This window comes from Clytia hemisphaerica, unplaced genomic scaffold, assembly GCF_902728285.1.
Source record: "Clytia hemisphaerica strain Z4C2 unplaced genomic scaffold, Clytia hemisphaerica genome assembly, whole genome shotgun sequence".
NCBI lineage: Eukaryota > Metazoa > Cnidaria > Hydrozoa > Leptothecata > Clytiidae > Clytia > Clytia hemisphaerica.
The window spans coordinates 87,926-110,724 of record NW_027103685.1 but is presented as its reverse complement, the minus strand read 5'-3'; the positions used below and the strand labels follow the sequence as shown (position 1 = coordinate 110,724).

At 36.1% G+C, this 22,799-nt stretch overlaps 1 protein-coding gene across 1 annotated transcript in view; it reads right to left on the bottom strand.

Moving 5' to 3' along the window:
• Window positions 1-20,778, bottom strand: part of LOC136803840 (afadin- and alpha-actinin-binding protein A-like) — a 38,441-nt gene extending 17,663 nt beyond the window's left edge. The window contains exons 1-10 of the mRNA XM_067060560.1: window positions 20,581-20,778; window positions 15,289-15,488; window positions 14,281-14,447; window positions 12,617-12,674; window positions 10,592-10,807; window positions 9,801-9,904; window positions 9,323-9,377; window positions 8,362-8,451; window positions 7,574-7,628; window positions 4,123-4,191 (exon numbers count right to left, since the gene is read on the bottom strand). Of these exons, the coding sequence (XP_066916661.1) occupies window positions 4,123-4,191; window positions 7,574-7,628; window positions 8,362-8,451; window positions 9,323-9,377; window positions 9,801-9,904; window positions 10,592-10,807; window positions 12,617-12,674; window positions 14,281-14,447; window positions 15,289-15,488; window positions 20,581-20,695 (1,129 nt within the window). The 5' untranslated portion in view covers window positions 20,696-20,778. The remainder of the gene's footprint in view (window positions 1-4,122; window positions 4,192-7,573; window positions 7,629-8,361; window positions 8,452-9,322; window positions 9,378-9,800; window positions 9,905-10,591; window positions 10,808-12,616; window positions 12,675-14,280; window positions 14,448-15,288; window positions 15,489-20,580) is intronic.
• Window positions 20,779-22,799: the final 2,021 nt, after the last annotated feature.

Here is a 22,799-nt window from a genome sequence, read left to right as displayed (position 1 = left end):
AAAGCGACAAATTTCTCTACCCTACGGGGAAAGAAAAATTCTTCGGCAAGTAGGGGTGATTTGAAGCTTTTATTTCGCATAGTTTTTTTCTTCTTTTTTTTGCTTGCTCTGACATCATTAAGAAAAACTATTATATTATATATATATTTTTTAAAAAAAGCGTACCTTATCTATTATAAATAGAAGGTAAACTTTTATACATAGTGCATTATCGATTATCATTACGAAAATATACACCGAATAATAATAATAACGATATATTTCACAGTATCTCCAAAGTTTTACAATTGGCTCTTCACCTGGAAATTGAGTATGATAAATATATATGTAGCGTATAAAAAAATTCATTAAAAATACTGAGACCGGTTGTAACTAGAGACTAGAAGGCTAATAGTTGGTAAAGGCAAGTAAAGCACGACCAGACTAAGACGCTAGGTAGGCTGTTGGATCTAGGTAATTAGTAGAGTAAATACGATTGATGAGGGATGTAAGAGTGACACAAGAGTATCACTTGGAATTGCAGAATGTCCAGGAGTAGTAAATATATAAAATATCACTAGAATAACTCAAAACTAATTAAAATCAAATAATTAAACAAATAGAGGATAGTTACTCTAAAGAATAATGACCTATAACTACTGCTACTGGCTACGGAATAGGGATAAGTTAATCAATACGATGGGAAATGACTAAGAGATACAAGGCATTAAAGGATTGAGTTAGATGTGGCAACGTCCCAGCTAAAAACGATAAGCAATATAAAAAGTACTAAATAATGAAATATGAGAAAGTGAGAAAGTATGTTGTTGTATAGTTGACGATCGTAAAGAATAGCAGAGTTGGTTATACAAGGTTAATAACTTTCGCAAGTCTGATATTAAGTTATCAAAAGGTTAGTTATTGCTGCTTGGAATCGAGTCATGAGCAGAGTAAAAATCCCAAGGAAATAGCTTGACTTTGAGAATCAAGACATGAAAATACTTTAAATTCATACAAGGCTCCTAGCGAGACCTTGATCCAAAAAATGCTTTTTAGTTTCTCTACAAAATATATTATAATTTAATTCATCCCGACATTTTTGGGGAAGTCCATTGAATATACGCGAAGAGTCGTATTCAAAACTACCCATAATAAATAATATTTGGACAAGCCAACATTGTGCCAGCGTGAACAGGGTTTCTCAAACCTTCTCGAGGTGTCATTTTTTCCGTCGGAAGGAAAGTTGGCCAGTTATTAGAGTTAATGGATTTCCATGCAAGTTTAGCCATTTCAGCGAGATCACGTCTGATACGTTTGAGTAGCGGCCTCTCACGAAACTGGTGGTTGCATTTTGTATCCGCTGCATCTGCTGGATGAGGTAGGATGGTGCGTTAATGAAAAGAGCATTGCCGTAGTCAAGCTGGCTCAATACAAGCGATTCTGCAAGCTGCTTCCGTAGATGGTAAGGTAGGTAGCGCTTGATACGACAAAGTGACTTGAGTGTACCATATGCTTTAGACGTAGCTTTTTTTATATGAGCGTTCCATTTCATATCCTCACTAAACGTTATACCGAGGAGTTTGAATGTTTTGACACGTTCGATGGTTTTTCGTCAAGCGATTTTATCTCGTATTCAAACTGGTGTCGTCTGGCCATCCTGGGCCATCTGTTGTGTCGAGAATAGCACGGTTTTCGTCTTTTTCGAATTGAATAGAAGATTCTGGGTTTTCGACCATCTCTGGAGATCTTTGATGTCATTGTCGATTTTTTCAGTGCACTCTACGAAGTGTTGGGGTCTTGTGTGACGATACAGGCTGGTGTCGTCTGCATATTGCATGCACTCCGCATCAGTATTTATTGACATGTCATGGACGTAGATATTAAATAGAACAGGGCCGAGGATACTTCCTTGGGGAACACCATTCAGTACGGTAAGTCTGTTCGATTCCTTGTCATTGATCTGTACGAATTGTAGACGGTTTGATAGGTAACTTGCCATTAGTAGTAATGCAGACTTTGAAAAGTTAAGTTTATGAAGTTTTTCAATCATTATTTCGAAATCGACTGTGTCAAATGCTTTCGAGAAATCAGCCATAACAGAAAGAGTGACCTCACCACAATCCATCGCCTTGATGATATCACTCTTGATTTTCATACATGTTGTGATCGTACAGTGTCCTTTTCGAAATCCAGATTGATGGTTGGATAGAAGTTTACGGGATTCGATGTGATCGACCATTTGATGCATTAGAATTCTTTCGTATACTTTTGAAAGGATTGGGAGAATGGATATCGGTCGGTAATCTGACGGTTCACTTGGTTGACTTTCGCAATAGGGGTGATCTTCGAGATTTTCCATTGGTTTGGAAAAGCGTTCTCCTCGATTGCAGTGTTTACTATGTGACAAATTGGACTGGTGATTTCGTTAATACAAAGTTTTAAGAATTTCGAAGGTATCTTATCTTGCCCGGTGGAGCAATCATTACGGAGTGAGAGGATTGCTTTTCTTACGTCCGAGTAGGTGGTTTTAGAGAAGCTGAATGTGTTCGCGGATTATCAGGAAGTGTATCAATCAAGTTTCGCAACGTTTCTTCAGGCTTAAATTCATGATGTATTGTAGAAATATGATGTATTGCTTCAAAACACAAATCATTCCATCCCATATCACTTTCAAATTGTTGCAGATAAATATATCAAAATATAATGTCAAACAACAAAACTAATAATCCATTATCCAAACTTTCAAACAATATTATCGGTAAGAAGATTCTTCATAAAAATTGTATTTTCGGCTCCTTTGCAAAGACACCTGCATTATTATCAGCGAGTCAGGTTCGTAATCAGTGCCATACTGTACTCTTTCTTTCACATAAAATGGTCACAAATGAAATGTTCAAATTATATGGTTCGTATTCGGATATGTTCTCCCGTTCTCCTCAAGTCCACGAGACTTTGCCCATTTCTGAAGTGCGTTTATCCAAATGTTCGTGTTTTTGTTTTCAGAATTTTGCCATAATAAAAGAGTAACATCATCATCCAACAGCCTGAATATGTTGTCATCTTTATTCTTTGTACATTTTTCTTGTACTTTTCCTCCTTTGATTTTGATCGAACAGCTATCTTTTCAAAATATTTGTGTTTGTTTTTAAAAAAATCGAATGTTGTCAAAAATAATCGAATGTTTTGGAAATTCGAACACTACTCGGCGCGTAAAAATAATGTTAGGAGAAAATGGTTTTGATCAAAAATATTACTTCTAAAAATAAAGTGAAGCATCTTAATTTCTCCTGAATGGTTCAACAGTTTTGTTGTTTACGTATTTGTAAACTGCGTTTTGTTTGTGGCGGGACGGCGGAAAAGAGGGCGTATTATCAGAAATTTTTGGCAGGAGCGGGGTATTACAAATCAAGCGGGGTATTACAAAATAATACCCCGCCGTAGGATAAGAGCGCGCAACCTAAATAAAATCAGTCATATAATTACATACTGTACAAATCAGGCCAATCTCGCAGTTATTTCTACCATATGTGTAGATATGTAGAATCCGTAAATCTACTATATGTGTAGATACGGTAAATGCTTTAACATAAAGACTTATGCAAAAAGGGCAAAAATCGCGAAAGTTTCTGCCCTTTAAATGCATATGCATTAAAGTATGGCTTATTTATTATTACAGTCTGTAGTAGAAAGTAAAGCAAAAAAATGATAAATAAACCGCCTAGTCAGTTGTCCGAAACAATACAGTCCGATAAAAGTCGGGCTGTATTCTCTCTCATCTCTCTATGCAAATTACCGGTAATCAAAATGATACTCCAGCCTGATGATGTCAGCAAAAAGTGCATGCGTAAGCATTCAGGTGGTTATCGGGCATGCTCCGTCAATTTTCGTTTCAGAATATAATGATGCTTGAAAAGCAATTCATGATATGCACCACTGCAATGACTTCACGAAATTATGCAACTTTAATGTTTTTGTCCCACCCAATACGTCACTTTTTATATTGTATAAGTGACGTATTGGGTGGAAGATTTTAAAAGGTTCTCAGAAGACTTTTCAGTGGTGCATTATCATGAATAGAAGGTGTAAACAATCTCAATCAAGTTATAAGAGAGCATGTGTACCGGACGTAATGTTATGTAATACCTTTCGGAGTAGTGTTTTCGAGACGATCTCTCAAGTTGGCTATGATTTGTTGAAATTTATCCTCCACTTCTATAAAGAAAATGACAGGAAATGTAAAAAGAGATACCATATCAGTAGAAAATTTGGTGACAAAAAGTGACAAAAAATCTACTAAATGTATGTTGTGACTAAATGTTTACCGACGAATTTTTGTACACATTCTTTTATATGCAACCGAGTTGCTAAGGGTTTAGCCTGAGAATGGTAAGAAAATCAAGCAACTTGGCCTTAGCAACCTGAAACTGAGTATGAACCGGGAGAGCAACCAAAAATATCTAAAAAAGGAGGCCTAAAATGCGTACCAATGGTATTTAGATACCTAATCTTATGGTTGATTGAAATTTGATTGACGTTTTTGCTTACGTTAATTTGAAATTTCCCTCCTAGCTTTTGTAATTTCCCTCCTAGCTTTTGTAATTTCCCTTCTAGCTTTTGTAATTTCCCCGCGCTTAAATTCGAACGTTTTAAAATCGAACGTTTAAATTTCGAACGCTTCAAAAACAATTCGAAAGTTTTGTTGTGTTGTTGACAACAGAAAAGTCCTTTCATAAAATAAACTGCTACAGTATGGCTGCAAGATTTAATTTGCTATCAAACGAAGATCTGGAAAGTTTGCCCACAGCAGCTGAAAATAAAAACACAAATAAAAGTACAAACAATTGGATACGTGTTTATAAGCAATGGGCAAATGTACGCAAAACATGTCAAAATCTCGAAGACTTTGTCGATGCTAAAAGTCTTGATGGAACATTAGCCCAATTTTATGCTGAATTAACAAAGCAAAATGGTGATAAATATGAGCCTGATAGTTTACGCGTAATGCAAAGCTCGCTTCATCGTTACCTTGTGGAAAAGGGGTCTACAATGAACATTTTAAAGGACCAATCCTTCTCTAAAAGTCGAAAGATACTTGAGGGTAAAGCAAGAATTCTGAGAGGAGCGGGAAAAGGCAAGAAGAGGAATGCCAGCAGTGCGTTGGATCCTGATGAAGAAGAACTCTTATGGTCAGTGGGAAAACTTGGTGATAATTCTGCAATTTCGCTGGTGAGAACGATGTGGTTCGTTTGTTCTGAACATTTTGGTCTACGAGGCTGTCAGGAACATTGTACTATGCGGGTTGAAGATTTTATTTTTAAGAAAGACAAAAATGGTTGTGATTTTGTTGAATTTATAGAGGATCCAACAAAAACAAGACAAAGTGGATTAAAACCAATTCAGCGAAAAACAAATCCAAAAATGTACGCTATTGGTGGAGAAAGATGCCCTGTCCGTTTATTAAGATTATATTTATCAAAACGCCCTGAATCGATTCAAGAAAGTGGTAGGTTTTATTTAACACCAAAGAAATCTTTTAATCCTAATGATGATGTTTGGTTTATGCAAGTACCAATGGGAAAAAACACAATCTCAGGAATCATGAAATAGTGAGAGCTACAATGTTCTTCGTGTGCACAGACTTGTTAAAAGCAAACTAACTTTTTTAAATGATCAATTAGGTCTCTAAGATCACAAAAACGAGTGGTGAGAAAAATTTTGACCATTTTGCTGGTCCCTATGTGACGTCATCACTTTTGCTGGGGCTTGAAAATGAAAGTGAAAATTAGAAGCTCATATATAGTTCACATGAAAGATATTTATCCAAGGATTCCAAAAAATATCACAACATATACCTGAAAATCAATATTTGAGAAGCTATAAAGGAAAATAGTTGTAAAAATGACGTCATCGATGACGTCATCGGTACTTAAAAAATTGTCGAAATCGAAAATTTTTTGTTTCATTTGAAAGAGGACCTGCTTGGGAACAAAAAATATTACTACGGAAAACCTTGAATTTCACTTGATAGGAAATTATTCTGTGAAATGCGTTTGACTTGACTCTCAAGCTTTTTAAAGAGTCCTGGGCGTGCCCGAAGCTAACCTTTCACAGGCAAATTTAATGAATTACAATTTTGCTGACAGGGGCTCATAGGGAGAGATTCAGATTTTTTTGTAGTAATATTTTTTGTTCACTAGATGGTCCTCTTGCAAACGAGACAAAAATTTTTCGATTTTGACGATTTTTTCATTGTCGATGACGTCATTAATGACGTCATTTTTCGAGCTATTTTCCGTTATAGCTTCTCAAATATTGATTTTCAGGTATATGTTGTGATATTTTTTGGAATCCTTGGATAAATATCTTTCATCTGAACTATGTATGAGCTTCTAATTTTCACTTTCATTTTCAAGCCCCAGCAAAAGTGATGACGTCACATAGGGACCAGCAAAATGGTCAAAATTTTTCTCACCACTCGTTTTTGTGATCTTAGAGACCTAATTGATCATTTAAAAAAGTTAGTTTGCTTTTAACAAGTCTGTGCACACGAAGGTAGCTTTCAGAACATAGTAGCTCTCACTAAAAGCACTGACCTCAGGAACAGAACTTGAAAACTCGAAGAAAAAGTTTACTAACCACAGTATCCGAAAAACGACGGTGAAAAAATTGAAGGCAGCAAACATACCAGAGTCGTCTATAATCAAAGTTACAGGCCATACTACAACGAAAGGATTAAGCAGCTATGATCCTGGAGATGAGAATGAATTTCGTTCGATGTCGAATGCTTTAAATGCTCCATCCACTGGACAAGACATTCGAAACAATAATCCAGTTTACCAATCTGCATTCCAGTCTTCATTTGTACAAAATGTGCAAACACCACAAAATGATTTCCATGGATGTACAGTTAATTTCAACACGGTTCATCAGAATGTCGTCAAACGTAAATGTAAACGTGTTGTAATCGAAAGTGACTCTTCACAATCTCAGGACTGAATTGATCACACTTAAAACTATGGACTGTTCCCCCTTTGTTTAATGCTTATAGTTTAGTTTTTTTCACTATATTTTGTTACATTGCAAGTTGTAGTAGGGTTATTTAAGAGTTTAAAATAATTTCAATCTGAACCATAAGATTAACCAGGAATCACATGTTTACTTTCGTGAAATTCGGGATAAATTCCCCTTGGTCTAATTTTGAAATTTTTGAAATTTCCCTCGTTGCACTCGGGAAATTTCAAAAATTTCAAAATTGACCTCGGGAAATTTATCCCGAATTTCCCTCAAAACCATGAGATTACTAGTACAAATTTGAGGTATTTTGGACATAAATCTAGATAAAATCCCAAAATTTTGAAATTGCTAAGCATTTTTGACTTAAAATCCATAAGCAACTTTTTGGCTGAAATCCGGAAAATCTTTAGCAACTCCAGTGATGACCTGAAATACCGACGAGTGCTTACTTTTTTTCTTGAAGAAAATTCGAGATGAGGAGGCAGAAGGGGAAGGTGGCGTGTTTACTAAATTGTGTTGTATTGATAAATAAAGTTTCTGATCGGGAATTAAAATAAATCGGATAGTCGAAAAACCATACCTGTTTTAACCATAAAGAAAGGCATTTGTAATTGTCTCGACTCTTCTTCACCTAGCTGTAAATGCAGATAGAGGATAAAATGATATCAAAAGAAATAAAACAAGACCGGCTTTTTCTCACCACTTCGTTTTTCCATTCAGTGAATAAAATTCCCACAAGAAATTTTAGGTAATTCAAATTCCCTGTGAAAAGCTTATTACACATCAGCCTTTAGTTGCGCGGTCTTCTTCTTTTGTACGAAAGTAAAAAGGAAAAGTCAAGGCCCTGCCTTGTGAAGCGTTTTTTCGATACTATTTAAATGTCTCTCAGATGGAAAGTTTTGGCGGGAATTTGCTTGGTTTATTTTTAGAGGTCCTTGAAATGCTGCTGTGCGTCGAGAGCTATTGTCCTTATAAGTTCATTGCCTGCCCTCTAAAAAGCCGACCGAACTGTCGAGGGTTGATAGCAGGTGTATTCATGTTTCCTGTAGATAGTTATTTCATTTTCCTAAATTTTATAAATTGATTCAAAAGTTGTCGACTCCTTGATAAATAAAGGCTGTTTTGATTTCTAACTACATGACTGGATCGGGCGTTCCATACAAATGGAGGCGTGTCCAGTCTTTGAGCTGACTAATCCGCCATATTGCTTTCGATTCTGGTCGTCAACAGCGCGATTCGAATGTTTTGAAATTCGAACGTTCGAAAATCCAAGGTCGACTACTAAAATTGACACACTTTCACTGGAAATCTGTGAGCAGTAAGCCTAAAAGAATTTTAATATCTGTGGTCGTGAATAGATAAACGTACCTCTGAACCGATGGAAGTATCGACCGATGATAATTGGTTTCGAACATCAGTAAGTGTTTCGCGCATGGCTTGATTTTCACTCAATAATTGCTGGAAAAGAAAAATTCAAAAAAAGTCGTTTACTTTCGCTCAAGACTCTGTGTCAATTCTTCTTATTAGTGATACATTGCGATAGAAGGGGAAAGTCAGCTGACGACCACTCAGTCTTTTACTATAACGTGACAAAGTTGGAGGCGCGTGAAGGCCTCCTGGAACTGATCGTGATTATACGTATTTTACAATTGTCTTGTGTTGAATCTTTTCGGATGTTTACTCCATGCAGCGTTGAGTTTTTCTTTGAAGACTTTCTTTGCCTCAGCGATATCTTTTGGCAATTTATTACAGGTTGGTATAGTTCGATAAAAGAAGGAATTTGTTTGTACATCACGGAGTCCAAGGTTTAGAACCATCTTAAAGATGTGCCTTCTGTTTGGTCGCGCTCGACGGGCTATCTTGTTAGGGATGAGTATCTTTATCATAATAGTTGATGTGCTTGTAAAGTTGCACCATGTCACAAAAGTGTCTTCTAAACTCGAGTAGAAGTCTTGTGTTCACCACCCACCCATACCAAAATCACATCTCAAAAGTGAACGTACATGAGTCGAGATACAAGACTGGTATAATCTTTCAAATACTTTTAATAATACACCCCTGTGTCAGAGACACGCTGGGACTCCAGCCCCACTGGAAAATTCGGCAAGAATTTCGTCACCGGTGGGAAGAATACCCTACAATTTCATCCTCACTCGGGAATTGACTTTAATTTCATTCCCATTCAAATTTCAATGTAATAAATTGTACTCTAAAATCATCACCACTGGATTTTTCGACTAGAATTGTTATCCCCACTGTGGGAAAAGTGTTCACCGGGGCTGTGAGACAGGGGTGTAATAATAGAAAAACAAAAGTAAGTTGGGCATACCTTCTCTTTATCTTCGAAATTGGAAATGATCATTTTATACATCTCATCTTCGTTTCTAAGGAAAGACAACAACAAAGTGCGTCAACTGACTTTTTCTTGAACTAAAAAACATTTTAATGGTTATGTTATGAAGACCAAGAAGTTGGCCTGATTAAGCCTAATTATAGAATATTCCTATCTTATATTTTACCACAGATTGGGCACGCAGTTAGGCGTTAAAACACACGGCCAATAAAGTCTAAGTTGCAATAGTTTCTGACTGTTCAACTCCGGCGCAAAAGGTAGGCTGCCCTGAAAAATGACCGGAATACCGAAATAAATGACCGGTTTTTTATATCCTTGGAACCTCCACCTAAAAAGTACCCGAAGGAGTACTTTTTGTAAAAATACTGATTAATTTATTTAAAGCGCAAATGTACGGCGGTTTATCTATTAAAGTGAACAAAAAGGCTTTTAGGAACCCACACCAAGAGCTTACTTTTTGCCAGCTGTCTTCCACGTGCTACGTTTACCGTCCGCGCGCTGAAGAGCGTTCAAAACTTGGATACCAAATTTCCGTTCTTGTGATTTGTCGTTCAGAAGCTAAGAAATTGCATACAATAAACAAGTTAGCTCTACTTATGACTTTAGGCATAAAGTGGGAGATGCCTTGGAGTTTTTACAAGATACTTCACTAATTGGTCATAAAGTGGGCTGTCTAAAGTTGCCACCTTTTGACGTCAATTCAATGACTTATTTCAACCTTTTCCAAGCAAAGGTTTTAACTGCCAACTTTCTGCCAACTTTCTGCCTACTCTAACAATTAGAATAGGCAGGGCAGAAAGTCACCCGTCTAAACTAGAGCTAAATTACATATTACACAAGCAGTTCATAAGATATTGAAAAAATATTCTAGAGAAATCTGGATATAAAGCAAGAAAGTCTTTGTAAACGAAAAAAACGAAAAACTAGACCCTTTTTGTAGCTATCATGTGAGCACGTTTTTAGCTCACCCTCTTCTTTCTTGGACTAGTGACATGTTCAGACGTGTTTAAAACTTATATAAATTCTTGTGTCTTATTTCTTTGTCCTTATTCCTATTTATGTCTGAGAAAGAGTCTTAGTGTTACTAGCCAAAATTGATATACACGTCAAGGCCCTGGATGTTCTCAACAGCCTGAAAGTATTCTTAAAATGTTCTTAATTTTGCCATTTTGTGAGTTTTTTTTGTTGGGTGATTTAGAGTTCTTACTTTATTCTATATAGATCGTTCTTAAAAGAAAGTCTTACCGAATGCACTTTCTCTTTGAGCCTCGATATTTCTTTCTCCGTTCGTTTCGATTCGTGGTAAAACTGTTTTTTGAGATGTTCGATATCACTTTTCAACTTCCGCTTCTCATCTCGTTCCGCTTTGACTTCTTGTGTGAGCATGCGACTTTTCTCAACTTGTTCTTTCTCACGACAAAGAAGAAGTACTGATTCACGTTTCAGATTCTCAAGGTCTTGCTGAAAGCGAGAGAAGTTTATCAAGAGTTCAATTTCTATCTACCTTAAGGGAACTAATTTTGGCGAGCAGCGAAAATCTTAAAAAATTTTAATTTTGGCGGGAACTAATTTTGGCGAATAGTGAATTTTTTTAATTTTGGCGGGAACTAATTTTGGCGAGTGAGCAAAATATTTAATTTTGGCGGGAACTAAATTTGACGAATTTCGTCTGAATTCGCCAAAATTAGTTCCCGCCAAAATAAGTTCCCTTAAGGTAAATGTTACAGTTCTCAGCTCTAGTTTAGACGGCCCACTTTTTGCCCTGCATATTCTAATTGTGTATTAAAGAGGGCATAAAGTGTGCTGTCTAAAGTGATGCATAGTCCTCTTTTGGCGTCAATGCAATGTCTTCTTTCAACCTTTTCCAAGCAAAGATTTTAACAACCAACTTTGTGCACTCTTTCTGCCTACTCTCTAATAATTAGAATAGGCAAGGCAGAAAGTCGGTCGTCTAAAACTCAAGCATGAGATGGGGACGACGATAAAATGTAAATAAATCATGGCAACCCTCGTTAACTCACATTTTTCAAAATATATTTCTACAAGAAAGATTGCACGAATGATCCCTTTGGCAACTAAATGAACAAATGATCCCTTTGGCAACTAAATGAACCCTTTGGCAACTGAATGAACGAATGATCCTTTGGCAACTAAATGCACAAATGATCCCCTTAACTGACAACTAATGAACGAATGATCCCTTGGGAACGAATGATCCCTTTGCAACTAAATTGAACAATGATCCCTTTGGCAACTAAATGCACAAATGATCCTGGCCTAATGAACAATGACCCTTTGGCAACTAAATGAACAAATGATCCCTTTGGCAACTAAATGAACGAATGATCCCTTTGGCAACTAAATGCACAAATGATCCCTTTGGCAACTAAATGAACGAATGATCCCTTTGGCAACTAAATACAATAAATTCCCTTTGGGAACACTAAATGAAAAATGAAACGCATGATCCCTTTGGTAAACTAAAGGCACAAAATGATCCCTTTGGCAACTAAATGCACAAATGATCCCTTTGGCACAAATGATTCCCTTTGGCAATAATGAACGATGATCCCTTTGGCAACTAAATGCACAAATGATCCCTTTGGCAACTAAATGAACGAATGATCCCTTTGGCAACTAAATGCACGAATGATCCCTTTGGCAACTAAATGCACAAATGATCCCTTTGGCAACTAAATGAACGAATGATCCCTTTGGCAACTAAATGAACGAATGATCCCTTTGGCAACTAAATGAACGAATGATCCCTTTGGCAACTAAATGAAATAAATTAACGAATGATCCCTTTGCAGCTAAATGCACAAATGATCCCTTTGGCAACTAAATAAATGAACTAAAACCTTGCAGGCAACTAAATGAAAAATGATCCCTTTGGCAACTAAATGAACGAATGATCCCTTTGGCAACTAAATGCACAAATGATCCCTTTGGCAACTAAATGAACGAATGATCCCTTTGGCAACTAAATGCACAAATGATCCCTTTGGCAACTAAATGAACGAATGATCCCTTGGGCAACTGCACAAAATGGCACAAATGATCCCTTTGGCAACTAAATGAACGAATGATCCCTTTGGCAACTAAATGAACGAATGATCCCTTTGGCAACTAAATGCACAAATGATCCCTTTGGCAACTAAATGAACGAATGATCCCTTTAGCAACTAAATGCACAAATGATCCCTTTAGCAACTAAATGAACACGGAACATGCCGGAGATGAAACATTAACATAAAAATAGAAGGTTACCTTTAGTCGAACTTGATTCTGCAGCAAATATTCATTGTCGTTTTCGGAGCGTAAATGTCTGAAAAAGAAAAGAATTGCGGCTTCCGTAATATCACACAAGACATTAGCGAGTTTATGTATCAGAGAATCACAAAACAGTCGATATTTTTTGTACGGCTCTATATCTTCTTTGCGTACCTAAACAGACCATGGTATTTTGGTGTTTTTACCGTAGTCGTGCAAAGCGTACGGCAAATTTGGCGACATGTCAACTTTGCTTTATACCGTCTTCTTCGATTTATCTCGAATGCCTCATTAAGGCATTAGGTCTTAAAAGTCAGGTTAACGAATCGCTATGAAAAAATAATGAGCTTGCAAAAACAATGCAGTTGTTAACAAAAACGAATCATGAAAACAAAATGGCGCACGTTTTGTCGCATCATATCAGTTTAATGTTCTATTTGACAATAGAATGGCTTTTAAATTACATAATCTATGTAATATATGTATTGAATTACATAATCTATGTAATATATGTAATAATTTATGGAGCGATGGCCAAGTGGTCAAAGGCGTCAGCGTTTCAAACCAGCGAATCCCCGCTCCTTCCAATGTTCTGTTCAGTTCATAAATAGCCGAGCCGGCTGGTCGTGGACCCCGTGAGAACAATCGAAAGACTGTCTAAAAGTCCTAGATTACTGGACTATCCACGTTAAATGTCGACTCTATCTATCTACTGTTAGGTTCCAAATAAAAGGGGCCCCCTGCTTGTTAATTCTTCGAAAATTTTCCAACCCCCGGACCTTATTAAACCACCCCCCGTTTATCAATTTTTAAGAATATTTTCAGTTGGCAAAAATAAGTCCCCTTATTTTGCTCCAAAAAGCCTGATTTTAGCCTATATTTACCTTATTGTTGGGTTTTCAGAAGTACAATTTCCAACCCTCCCCGGTAATTAGGCCCCCCCCCCGTTTATTAAAATTTTGAAAATTTTTCAACCCCCCCACCTTTATTCGAACCCTCCCCGTTTACTTGGAACCTAAGAGTAATGTAGATCGTCAATTTAGAAGTCTTCGATGTTGAAAGTGTTGAATAAGAATTCAAACGAATGGTTACATTTTTGATGGTCCAGGTAATAGTGAGAGCTACAATGCTCTTCGTGTGCACAGACTTGTTAAAAGCAAACTAACTTTTTCAAATGATCAATTAGGTCTGTAAGATCAAAAAAACGAGTGGTGAGAAAAACTTTGACCGTTTTGCTGGTCCCCATGTGACGAAATCACTTTTGCTAGGGCTTGAAAATGAATGTGAAAATTAGAAGCTCAAATATGGCTCAAATGAAAGATATTTATCCAAGAATTAATGATCACAACATATACCTGAAAATCAATATTTGAGAAGCTATAAAGGAAAACTGCTCAAAAAAAGACGTCATCGATGACGTCATCTGCAATTAAAAATCATCGACCGGCTTGGGAACAAAATATATTACTATGGAAAATCTTGAATTTGCTTTCACACTTGCTTTCTTGAGGTCAGATCACATGCATGGTAATGATACTCCAAAGCAACCTCCTGTCTTTTCGAAGTAAATACTGTATGATATTCAAATGAAAAATAAAATAATATAATTTAGAGAGTCTTTCACCAGAGAGCCATAAAGACAGAAAAACATTTCTAGATACCTTTCTTCGAGGTCGTCTTTCACTTTAGCCTGTAAATGTTGACGCCTCAACAGTTCGTATGTACAAGAAACCAGTCTAGCGAGATCTAAATCTTCAACACGATTTGATTGTTGACGAGAGTTCGGTTTCCGTGAGAAAAGTGAATGAAAGCCGTGCATACCAAGCTCCTAAAGATATAAGAGTTTACACAGAAAACTAAGCACATAGCGTCAACCCCCCTTGACATTTAGGGGGGGGTTACACCCCAAAAATTGCAAACGAAAACTGGGAACTAAAATACAGCCAAATATTTGGGGGACCTGATATGTTTAGGAGGCTAGAATTTCAATGGTAAGGCTGGGGGCGGACTATTTTCTTATATTATTTTTCGTTATATCACCATATTTCTATCCAAAAACCTTCCATTTTACAGTCTATTGATTCTGTTTGTTTTCACTTGTGTCTACCATCTTGAATTAACCATTATTGTCAATAGAATAAAAATGTGATTTTCCTAAAATGGACATTAAATCAACAAGTATTTTATACTAGGTATAATGGGGGCTGCTTAAAAAGCTTTTAGTATTTGGGGGACCTAAATCTTTTGGGGATCTATTTTTTTGCCTGGGACCTAGACCTGGGTCCCTATGTAACGATGTCCGAGTCTCTCACGACATAATTTTTACGGACTCTTAGTAGTATGAAGTGACTGAAATGAGTGGTAACTAAAAATACATCAACTTTTAAATGAAAAGACTATTAGAAGGTGGTATCTACAGATGATATAAGAAACGAACTACAACTCATAAGTTAAAATCACTAGCCAGGAAGGCTGATAGATTTATAACTGCTTCCTCGTTAAATTTCAAGTGTAAAGCTTTCACTTTCTTTTGCCTGATTGAAAAACTCAATTTTTCTTGCAAGCTGTCAGAAGTAGAAAAGATATCTTCAAAAAAAACCCTCACAGAAGTCTGCCCTATCTATTGGGAGTTCAAGGGTGAAATAATATAAAGTTTTCACTTTTTCTACCTGGTTCAGGAAACTTAATCTTTCTTGCAGGTTTTCGGCAGTGCAGAAAACATCTTCCATTACGTCATCATGTTCAACTTTCTCCATTACGTCATCATGTTGAACTTTCTCCATTACGTCATCATGCTCAACTTTCTCCATCTTGGAAGGGGAAGGAGCACATACCGATTGCAATGAATTGTCCATAGATGTGTCGATGCCTGCATGGTTTGAAAAGAATTATAGTTAATTCGAACTCCTATAACTCAAATTGTTCTGTAATTCGAACTCAAATTGTTCTGTAATTCGAACTCAAATTGTTCTGTAAACATTGGCCCCCTCAGCTGAAGAGTGGTTTCAAATTCTCTCTATAATTCGAGCAAGAAAGTTTCAGCCCCTCTTGTAGATCGAATCAGAGAGTGGTAACTGTATCATTAAAAATCAGTTCAATGAATTTATTAAAGATACCGAATGACCCAACAAAAATTGTACAGGTAGTTGACGAACAACAATGTTTATTGACAAGGTTTTTTGAAACACTTTTGAAAAGTAAAATCATTTTCAAATTTTCAAAATTTTCTGATAATGTCGGGCTGCTCTCTTTCTAGTAAAAACAAGAGCCGCAAAGATGCGGATAAATATTTCCTTTAAAAATGATAAAATAATTATTGATGTCCTCAAAAGATTTTAAAGTGCTTTATCTCAGATAACATCAATCATGTAATTGCAAGTATATGCAGGATTATTCCTAAGATGACGAAGGTTCAAACCTACGGATTACGGAGTATATCCAAACTGAACTCGACTGAGAATAACAATGCAGAAACCAAATTGGCTAGACAACCTTTAATTTTCGTTACTCTCGGGTACCTAATAGCCCGGGGGGGGGGGGTACTTTTCCACACCCGGGGGGTGGGGGGGGGTGCTTAGGCAAAAAATAGTGCTGGAGATGTGCAGACGGTAAGGGTCGGGTTTTTTACCTTTCAAAGTCTCTCTAAGGGTTGCAAAAATCAGGAAATTTCAGAGTAGTCTCTCTAAGGGTGGGAAAACTCACGATTTTAGAAAAAAATTTTGATTGTTTTGAGAGAAAAAATTACAATAAAGTCTCACTAAGGGTAGGGAATTTTTGAAAATCACAGAAATTTTTCGAAAAAGTCTCTCTAAGGGTCACTTTTCACTAAATTTGGTCTCTCTAAGTCGGTTTTTGGAGGTCCTGTTCGCACATACCCCTCATTCACCAACCCTGGTACCCCCCCAGGTTTTCCACCCAGGACATTCTTATTCCAACCCCCCCGCTTATTAATTTTTGAGAAAATGTTTTTGAAGTTCCCCTTTTTTGTCCCAATTCTGCTGTATTAGCCTCCTTTTAAAAAATAGACCTTTTTTCAAAGAGGCCACCCTGTTGAATATTATGTAGTCCAGCAGAAAAAAAGTGATAAAACCATGTATAATTATTACAATATGCATGATACAGTAATATGATAGTAATTATGCATGGCTCTATCATTGTTGTTATGGCTGGACTACATAATTATTCAACAGGACGTCCTCTTTGAAAAAAGGTCTATTTGCCACCCAGGACATTTTTATTCCAACCCCCCCCCCCCCGCTTATTAAGTTTTGAGATTTTTTCCAACCCCCCGCTTATTCCAATCCCCCCGGCTATTAGGTACCCGAGAGTAGGTGGACTTTAGTTGGATTTTAGTATTATACTAGCCGTCACCCGGCGTCGCACCCGCTGAGTAGAGTGTGGTTATTGAACACATCAAAAGGCCTTGGGATAGTGCATAATTATATAATTTTATTTTAAGCGCTTATTGTCAGAAATATTAGCCAAAAAGGGGAAATATCTGAAATGAAAGAATGACAAAAAGGAAAAAAGTTGTCGCCAGGCCAGGAAATCACTTGAAAAAATTGTCAATTGACACTAAATTTTTCTTCATTTTTTAAATGCATATGTGGAAGAAAATGTCAAGTTTTAGGGTACATTGAAGAAAATATATATTCAGGCGAAACAAAAAAAATTTCTTGTTTCCGGAAACCTGCCGGGTGAGAAAATTTTTTTTTCTGACCCGGCCGCAAACTTTTGAAGAGGGTTAAATAATCTTTAAAGATTGAATAGAGCTTTTGGGTTTCTATGACATGTGTGGTGGCATCGTCATGGAAAAGGTTAACGTTTTGTGAAAAGAATACTATACTGTACGGTTAAATTTGAGGTTGTATATTTTAACTTTCAAGGTCTTCGATCACTTTAGTGTAAATCAAAGTAGAATAAAACTTTCATTCAAAGGTTGAGATATCTTTTTTATATATTCTCAACTTATGTTAAAAATGAGTACTGAAGAACCATGCACTCAGGGCTATGTTATAAACTTCAGTCATGCCTTGGAGGTGCATTATGCTTTCGTAGGCTTCGTACTTGTTGTAATTTAGGGCATAATTTATGCTGTGTTTATACATAAAAGTTATTCTTAAACTCTATTTCAATGAGCCATAAATTATCAAAAATAGCAAAAAAAAATTATTTTCCGGCCGGCGCCGCATGATAACTTTTTTCCTTCACCCGCATTCCGGAAACAAAACATTTTTTATCATTCGCCTCATAACAAATGTTTTCCATCTTTTAAATGCACGTGTAAGAAATCTCCAAATTTATAAAGTTTTCCACGTCTTCAAACGCGCATTGAAGAAAATAAATTCATAACAAAAGTTTTCCATCGTTTAATTGCACATGTAAGAAATCTCCAAATTTATAACAAAAGTTTCAACCTTTTGCCTTTAAAACGCACGTGGAAAACAATCTACAAATTCACAACCAAAGTTTTCCACGTTTTAAATGCACGGGGAAGAAAATCTCCAAATAGACCTTTTCGCCTTTGCGTCCGCCATATTGAATTGTATGCAAAAATACAGGAACGAAAATGCCGTGGTTGGATTTAGTTGGAATGTATGCAAAACATATGCAAGTTTACACAAAGATTAAAAAGACAACAAAGCATCTTATAAATAAATATTATAATCATTAGAACAATAAAAGATGGAATTTCTTAATCCAAAAGGAAATATTTACAGAACAAGAAAAAAGCCTTTTAGGAATTTGTTCTTTAAAGACATTGCATATTCTGTTTTCATGCCATTAAGAAATTCCACGAAGACGGAGTACACACATCAAACTTTCAAAACACGCAAACTGAAAGCAGTAATTGACGTCACACTTTATCAATGTTTTGATTTGATCATTTGGCGGCTCTATTCCATTGAGTTTCAAGCCCGAAGGGCTAGAGGTCAATCTCTAACCTTTCTCAGGCAAGAAAAATTGAAGCCTTAAAATATGCGCCGTATTTTTGATGACGGATTGAATCTAGCAATTCCTTTGTTTTCGAGTGATATATTTTTCGAAATTAAGCGGTAAATTTTAGTTTCAATCTGTCATTCGTGTAAAAACCAGGCGGGTCGCTCAAGGCCGCGCAACTTTGGTAGGATTTGTTGGCTTCAAATCCTACCAAAGAGATTGACCTCTAGCCCTTTGGGCTTGAAACTCAATGCTCTATTCCCAGGAGAATAATTTGCCGTCAGCCGAATAAGGATTGTTTTTTACCTTCGCGGGTGATTTTTCAGTTTGAGATTCTGTCTAATGTTATGGTCTTTTGAAGTGCTTGTTCTAAGAGATGAGTGAATATAATTGTTTTTAGTTTTCAAGAGAAGCAAATTTAATCTTTCTTCTACAAGATTACACTTTAGTATAATGCCAATTATGCATGTAAGTTTTTATTTAATACTTTCTTTTTGCATATGTTTTGCATACTTTCTAAGGGAATTTCACCACGGCAATTCGGCAACCATAATTTTTGCATACAATTCAATATGGCGGACGCAAAGGCGAAAAGGTCTATTCACAACAAAATTTTCCACGTTTATAATACGCACGTTCCAATTGTTTAATTCCATATTCAATACAATCAAAATTTTAAGAGTTAACATTCTTCATATTGGCCAAGGTGTTCCGGTTATATCAGCTTAAAAAGTTTGAAATTACAGTTCTGTGAACCGCAACAGAATTTTCCCCACAAAGAGAGTTTTCACTAACTGTCACTAACCAGTTAATTCATTGTTTTAGATAAAAACACCAAGGGAAATTCAATCATTAACCAGTCAATTTTGCTCCATGTTTAAATTTTTAGCTCAAAGCTAGCTAAATCATAGTTCATCACCAACCATCGCCATCTGCGATCTGACCATTGCGCATTGGGTGGTGCATACCATAAAAGTGAGTTCAAACTTTTTTTTCAGGTATTACATGGTCAGATTTATCCACAATCACTTTAGGTAAATATACAGGCAAAATTGAAGTTAGCTATAGCTTGTTGTGAAAGTTGACAAAATGTCCTGTTTTTCCAAGACCATCAAGATAAGAGATTGTATCTCTCACACCAAGAGTATGTAAACGAAACATCAAATCCAGACAATCGTACAAAAAACATGATCCAATTCAACTCATGAAAGCATAAAAACCAAAGAAAAATAGCGAAAGAGCAACATTTGTTGTCTATTTTTTGCCTCCATCTTTGTTATGACTGTTAAAAAGCAGTGTGGTCCGATCAATAATACGCTTTCGAACCGGGCGACGTTTTCCGATCGGCAAGGAGAATAGACCACCGTACGCATATTTCCTACGACGTGTCTTTGAAAAATGACGTCTTCCGCCTCGAAAAAAGAACATCCTACTGTTTTTACCGCCGGGGCTTGATTTAAAAAGAGACTCGTGTACAAACTCACGAAATTGACCAAAACCGAGCGTTAGACTTGGAGGAGAAGAAGAAGAAGAAGAAGGAGAAGAAAAATTACCGTTTTAACAAATATTTCCTTCTGGAAAGGAAATATTTAAAAATGCTGATCACAACCAAGAATTTTGGGTGTCATCAGACCGTCTTGCAACCAAACAACGTTATGGTTTGGGAGGATGTCGGCAAACCTCCAAAGCCCGAAGGGTCTTCACGTCATCTTCCAACGACGCTGGAATCCCGTAAAGAATGGACAAATATGAAAACCTTAATCATATCCATCGTAAGAATCGTTCATGAAATAAATATTATACTAGCTCTGATGTCATATATTTTGGTCAAGATTGGGAGATATAATGTGAGTTCAAATGAATAAAATTTTTCAAGAAACACTCCTCATCTGATTACATCTTTCAACTCCAATGGCGGCCAAACGCTCCTAGTCTACTTCACTGGACTCAGCGTCAGAATAAAAAATTATTAAAAAGTTCAGTTCAGCCAAAAGTAGACTTTAGTATAAGAGACACTCTACCTCCTGTATTAGCATGGTAAATGGTTTTGGTCATGGGGCTTGACGAATATGTCGTTGTTGATTTGGTTGTGTATTTGTTGACAAAGTCTGATAAATCCCATCCACCATCATCCATTGTCTTCAAGTCTTCTCTCAAATGTTGTTAGTCTCAGTTTCGACAATCAAAATTATTTGTTAATTCGTATAAAAATTATTTTTTTGTCTGAAAATGAAAATATTAAGATTTGAAAACTAGAAGATTTAGTAAAGAAATGGGGGAATTAATATGAATTACTTTATTTTTATTGATGGTAATGTCATTGAACTTGTGAACCACAAGACAACGATGTTCTTTTATCATTAACACACGATAAAGTAGGACAGCCAGGTTAACACAACGAACACTGTTGTACATCTTCAAACGGAAAACAATGATCAAAATAATCAACTTCCTTGTCCAACTTAAAGAAAATAACAGAATCCTAGAAGTGTTATACGTTTTTTTTTATAAGAACATGAAAGTAGAGCATACAGCTACGGTGCGCAAGGTTGTGGGTTCAATCCCCAGCCGGGTCATACCAAAGATTCCCAAAATGGTACTTGATGCCTCTCTGCTTGATGCCAAGGAACACTATATCTTCAAACGGAAAAACAATGATCAAAATATTCAACTTCCTTGTCTAACTTAAAGAAAATAACAGAATCTTAGAAGTGTTATACGTTGTTTTTTATAAGAACAAACTATACAAGAACGTAAGGCTTCGATGGCCAAAATATCAAGAACAAGTTAAGAACATTTTAAGGCTTTGTGGACTCAAAAACACCCGATTTCTTAAGAAAATGGGTAAAAATGGTCACAAAATGGTGAAAATAAAGACATTTTTTAAAGAACACTTCTAGGCTTGAAACCCAAAAAGTTAAGAACATCCCAAGGCTTCAAAAATGTTGGATGTTCTTATAAAAAAACCTGTATTTCAAAAACTCACTCTTTCAAGGTCAAAAATGTTGGATGTTCTTATAAAAAAAACCTGTATTTCAAAAACTCACTCTTGCAAGGTTTTATTTTTACATAAGTGTTCCTGTTTCATATCAGACACATATTTCATATCAGGACAGTGTCCGCCTATTGTTATATTATGCTGATATAAGCAAAAAAATGTTTTTCTTTTCCTCTTTCTGACCAATCTTGCTCCACATCCATGTTAATCCAATGTGAAAAAAGCTTGTGAATTAAAATTGATGAGTAAGCAAACGAACGAGATCACTTTTATTTAAAAACAAAACCTTTAAAAATGTTAAAGGAAAAGCAAGAGATATTGAATGAACTTTTAGACGAAGATCAGGCACTGTCAAAAGTCGATAGTAGACATTAAAAAGGAGCTATTAAAAGTAACTGGTATGACAACTAATGGCTTATAAGTACAATTCAAAGTCATAATATTTGAGAAAAAAGGGAAATTCCCCAGGAAGTTTTGAAACCACAATCGATTTGTAAGTGCTCTAAAATAGGTTTGAAGGAGTAGAGATTTAATGCTAGACTTATGATATATCTGAGGATCCAAAAGTTCAAAAATAGTCCAATAAGGCTCAGAATATAGCCTGGAAGTCTGCCAACCCCTCCCAAATTGAAATATTCGATTAAATTAAAAAGATAGCCCAAAATCGACTTTCTCGCCGGAACTTTAAATCTTGAAAAACGTTTAAATAACCGGAATAGACGATATCGGTATAACGTGAAAACTCGGATTTGAAATTCTTTCCGCACAAAGCATTGTGGGCAATTCTCGTGGGTCAAATCTGAGTTTTAATGTGAAGCCGATATCGTCTATTCTTAATACATTTCAACCATATTTGCACTACACTACACAAATTAATTCAAGTTGGTTATGATGTTCACCAGTATTCTTAATAACAAACGTTAGGCTTTATAATAACACGACATGCTTGTGTTCGTTGAGATGAGGAAACGAACAAAATTTTTATCAAGGAAATCAAAAAGTTTTATCAAGGGTTGTAAGAACATGCCAAATATATCATTTTAGATGAAATCTTCAAACACTACAGTGTAATATAAACAGAAAGCCTAGAAAAGGCTTCTTGAAAAAGGAGGTTCAATATAAAGCTACCTCTCTGTGAATTAACTTAAGATCAAGAAACTTTTCTTAACGAATCAAAAGTTTTGTAAATTCTCTTTGAATGACCAAAGTCAATCTTTTCAAAAAGTTCTTATCATAAAACCA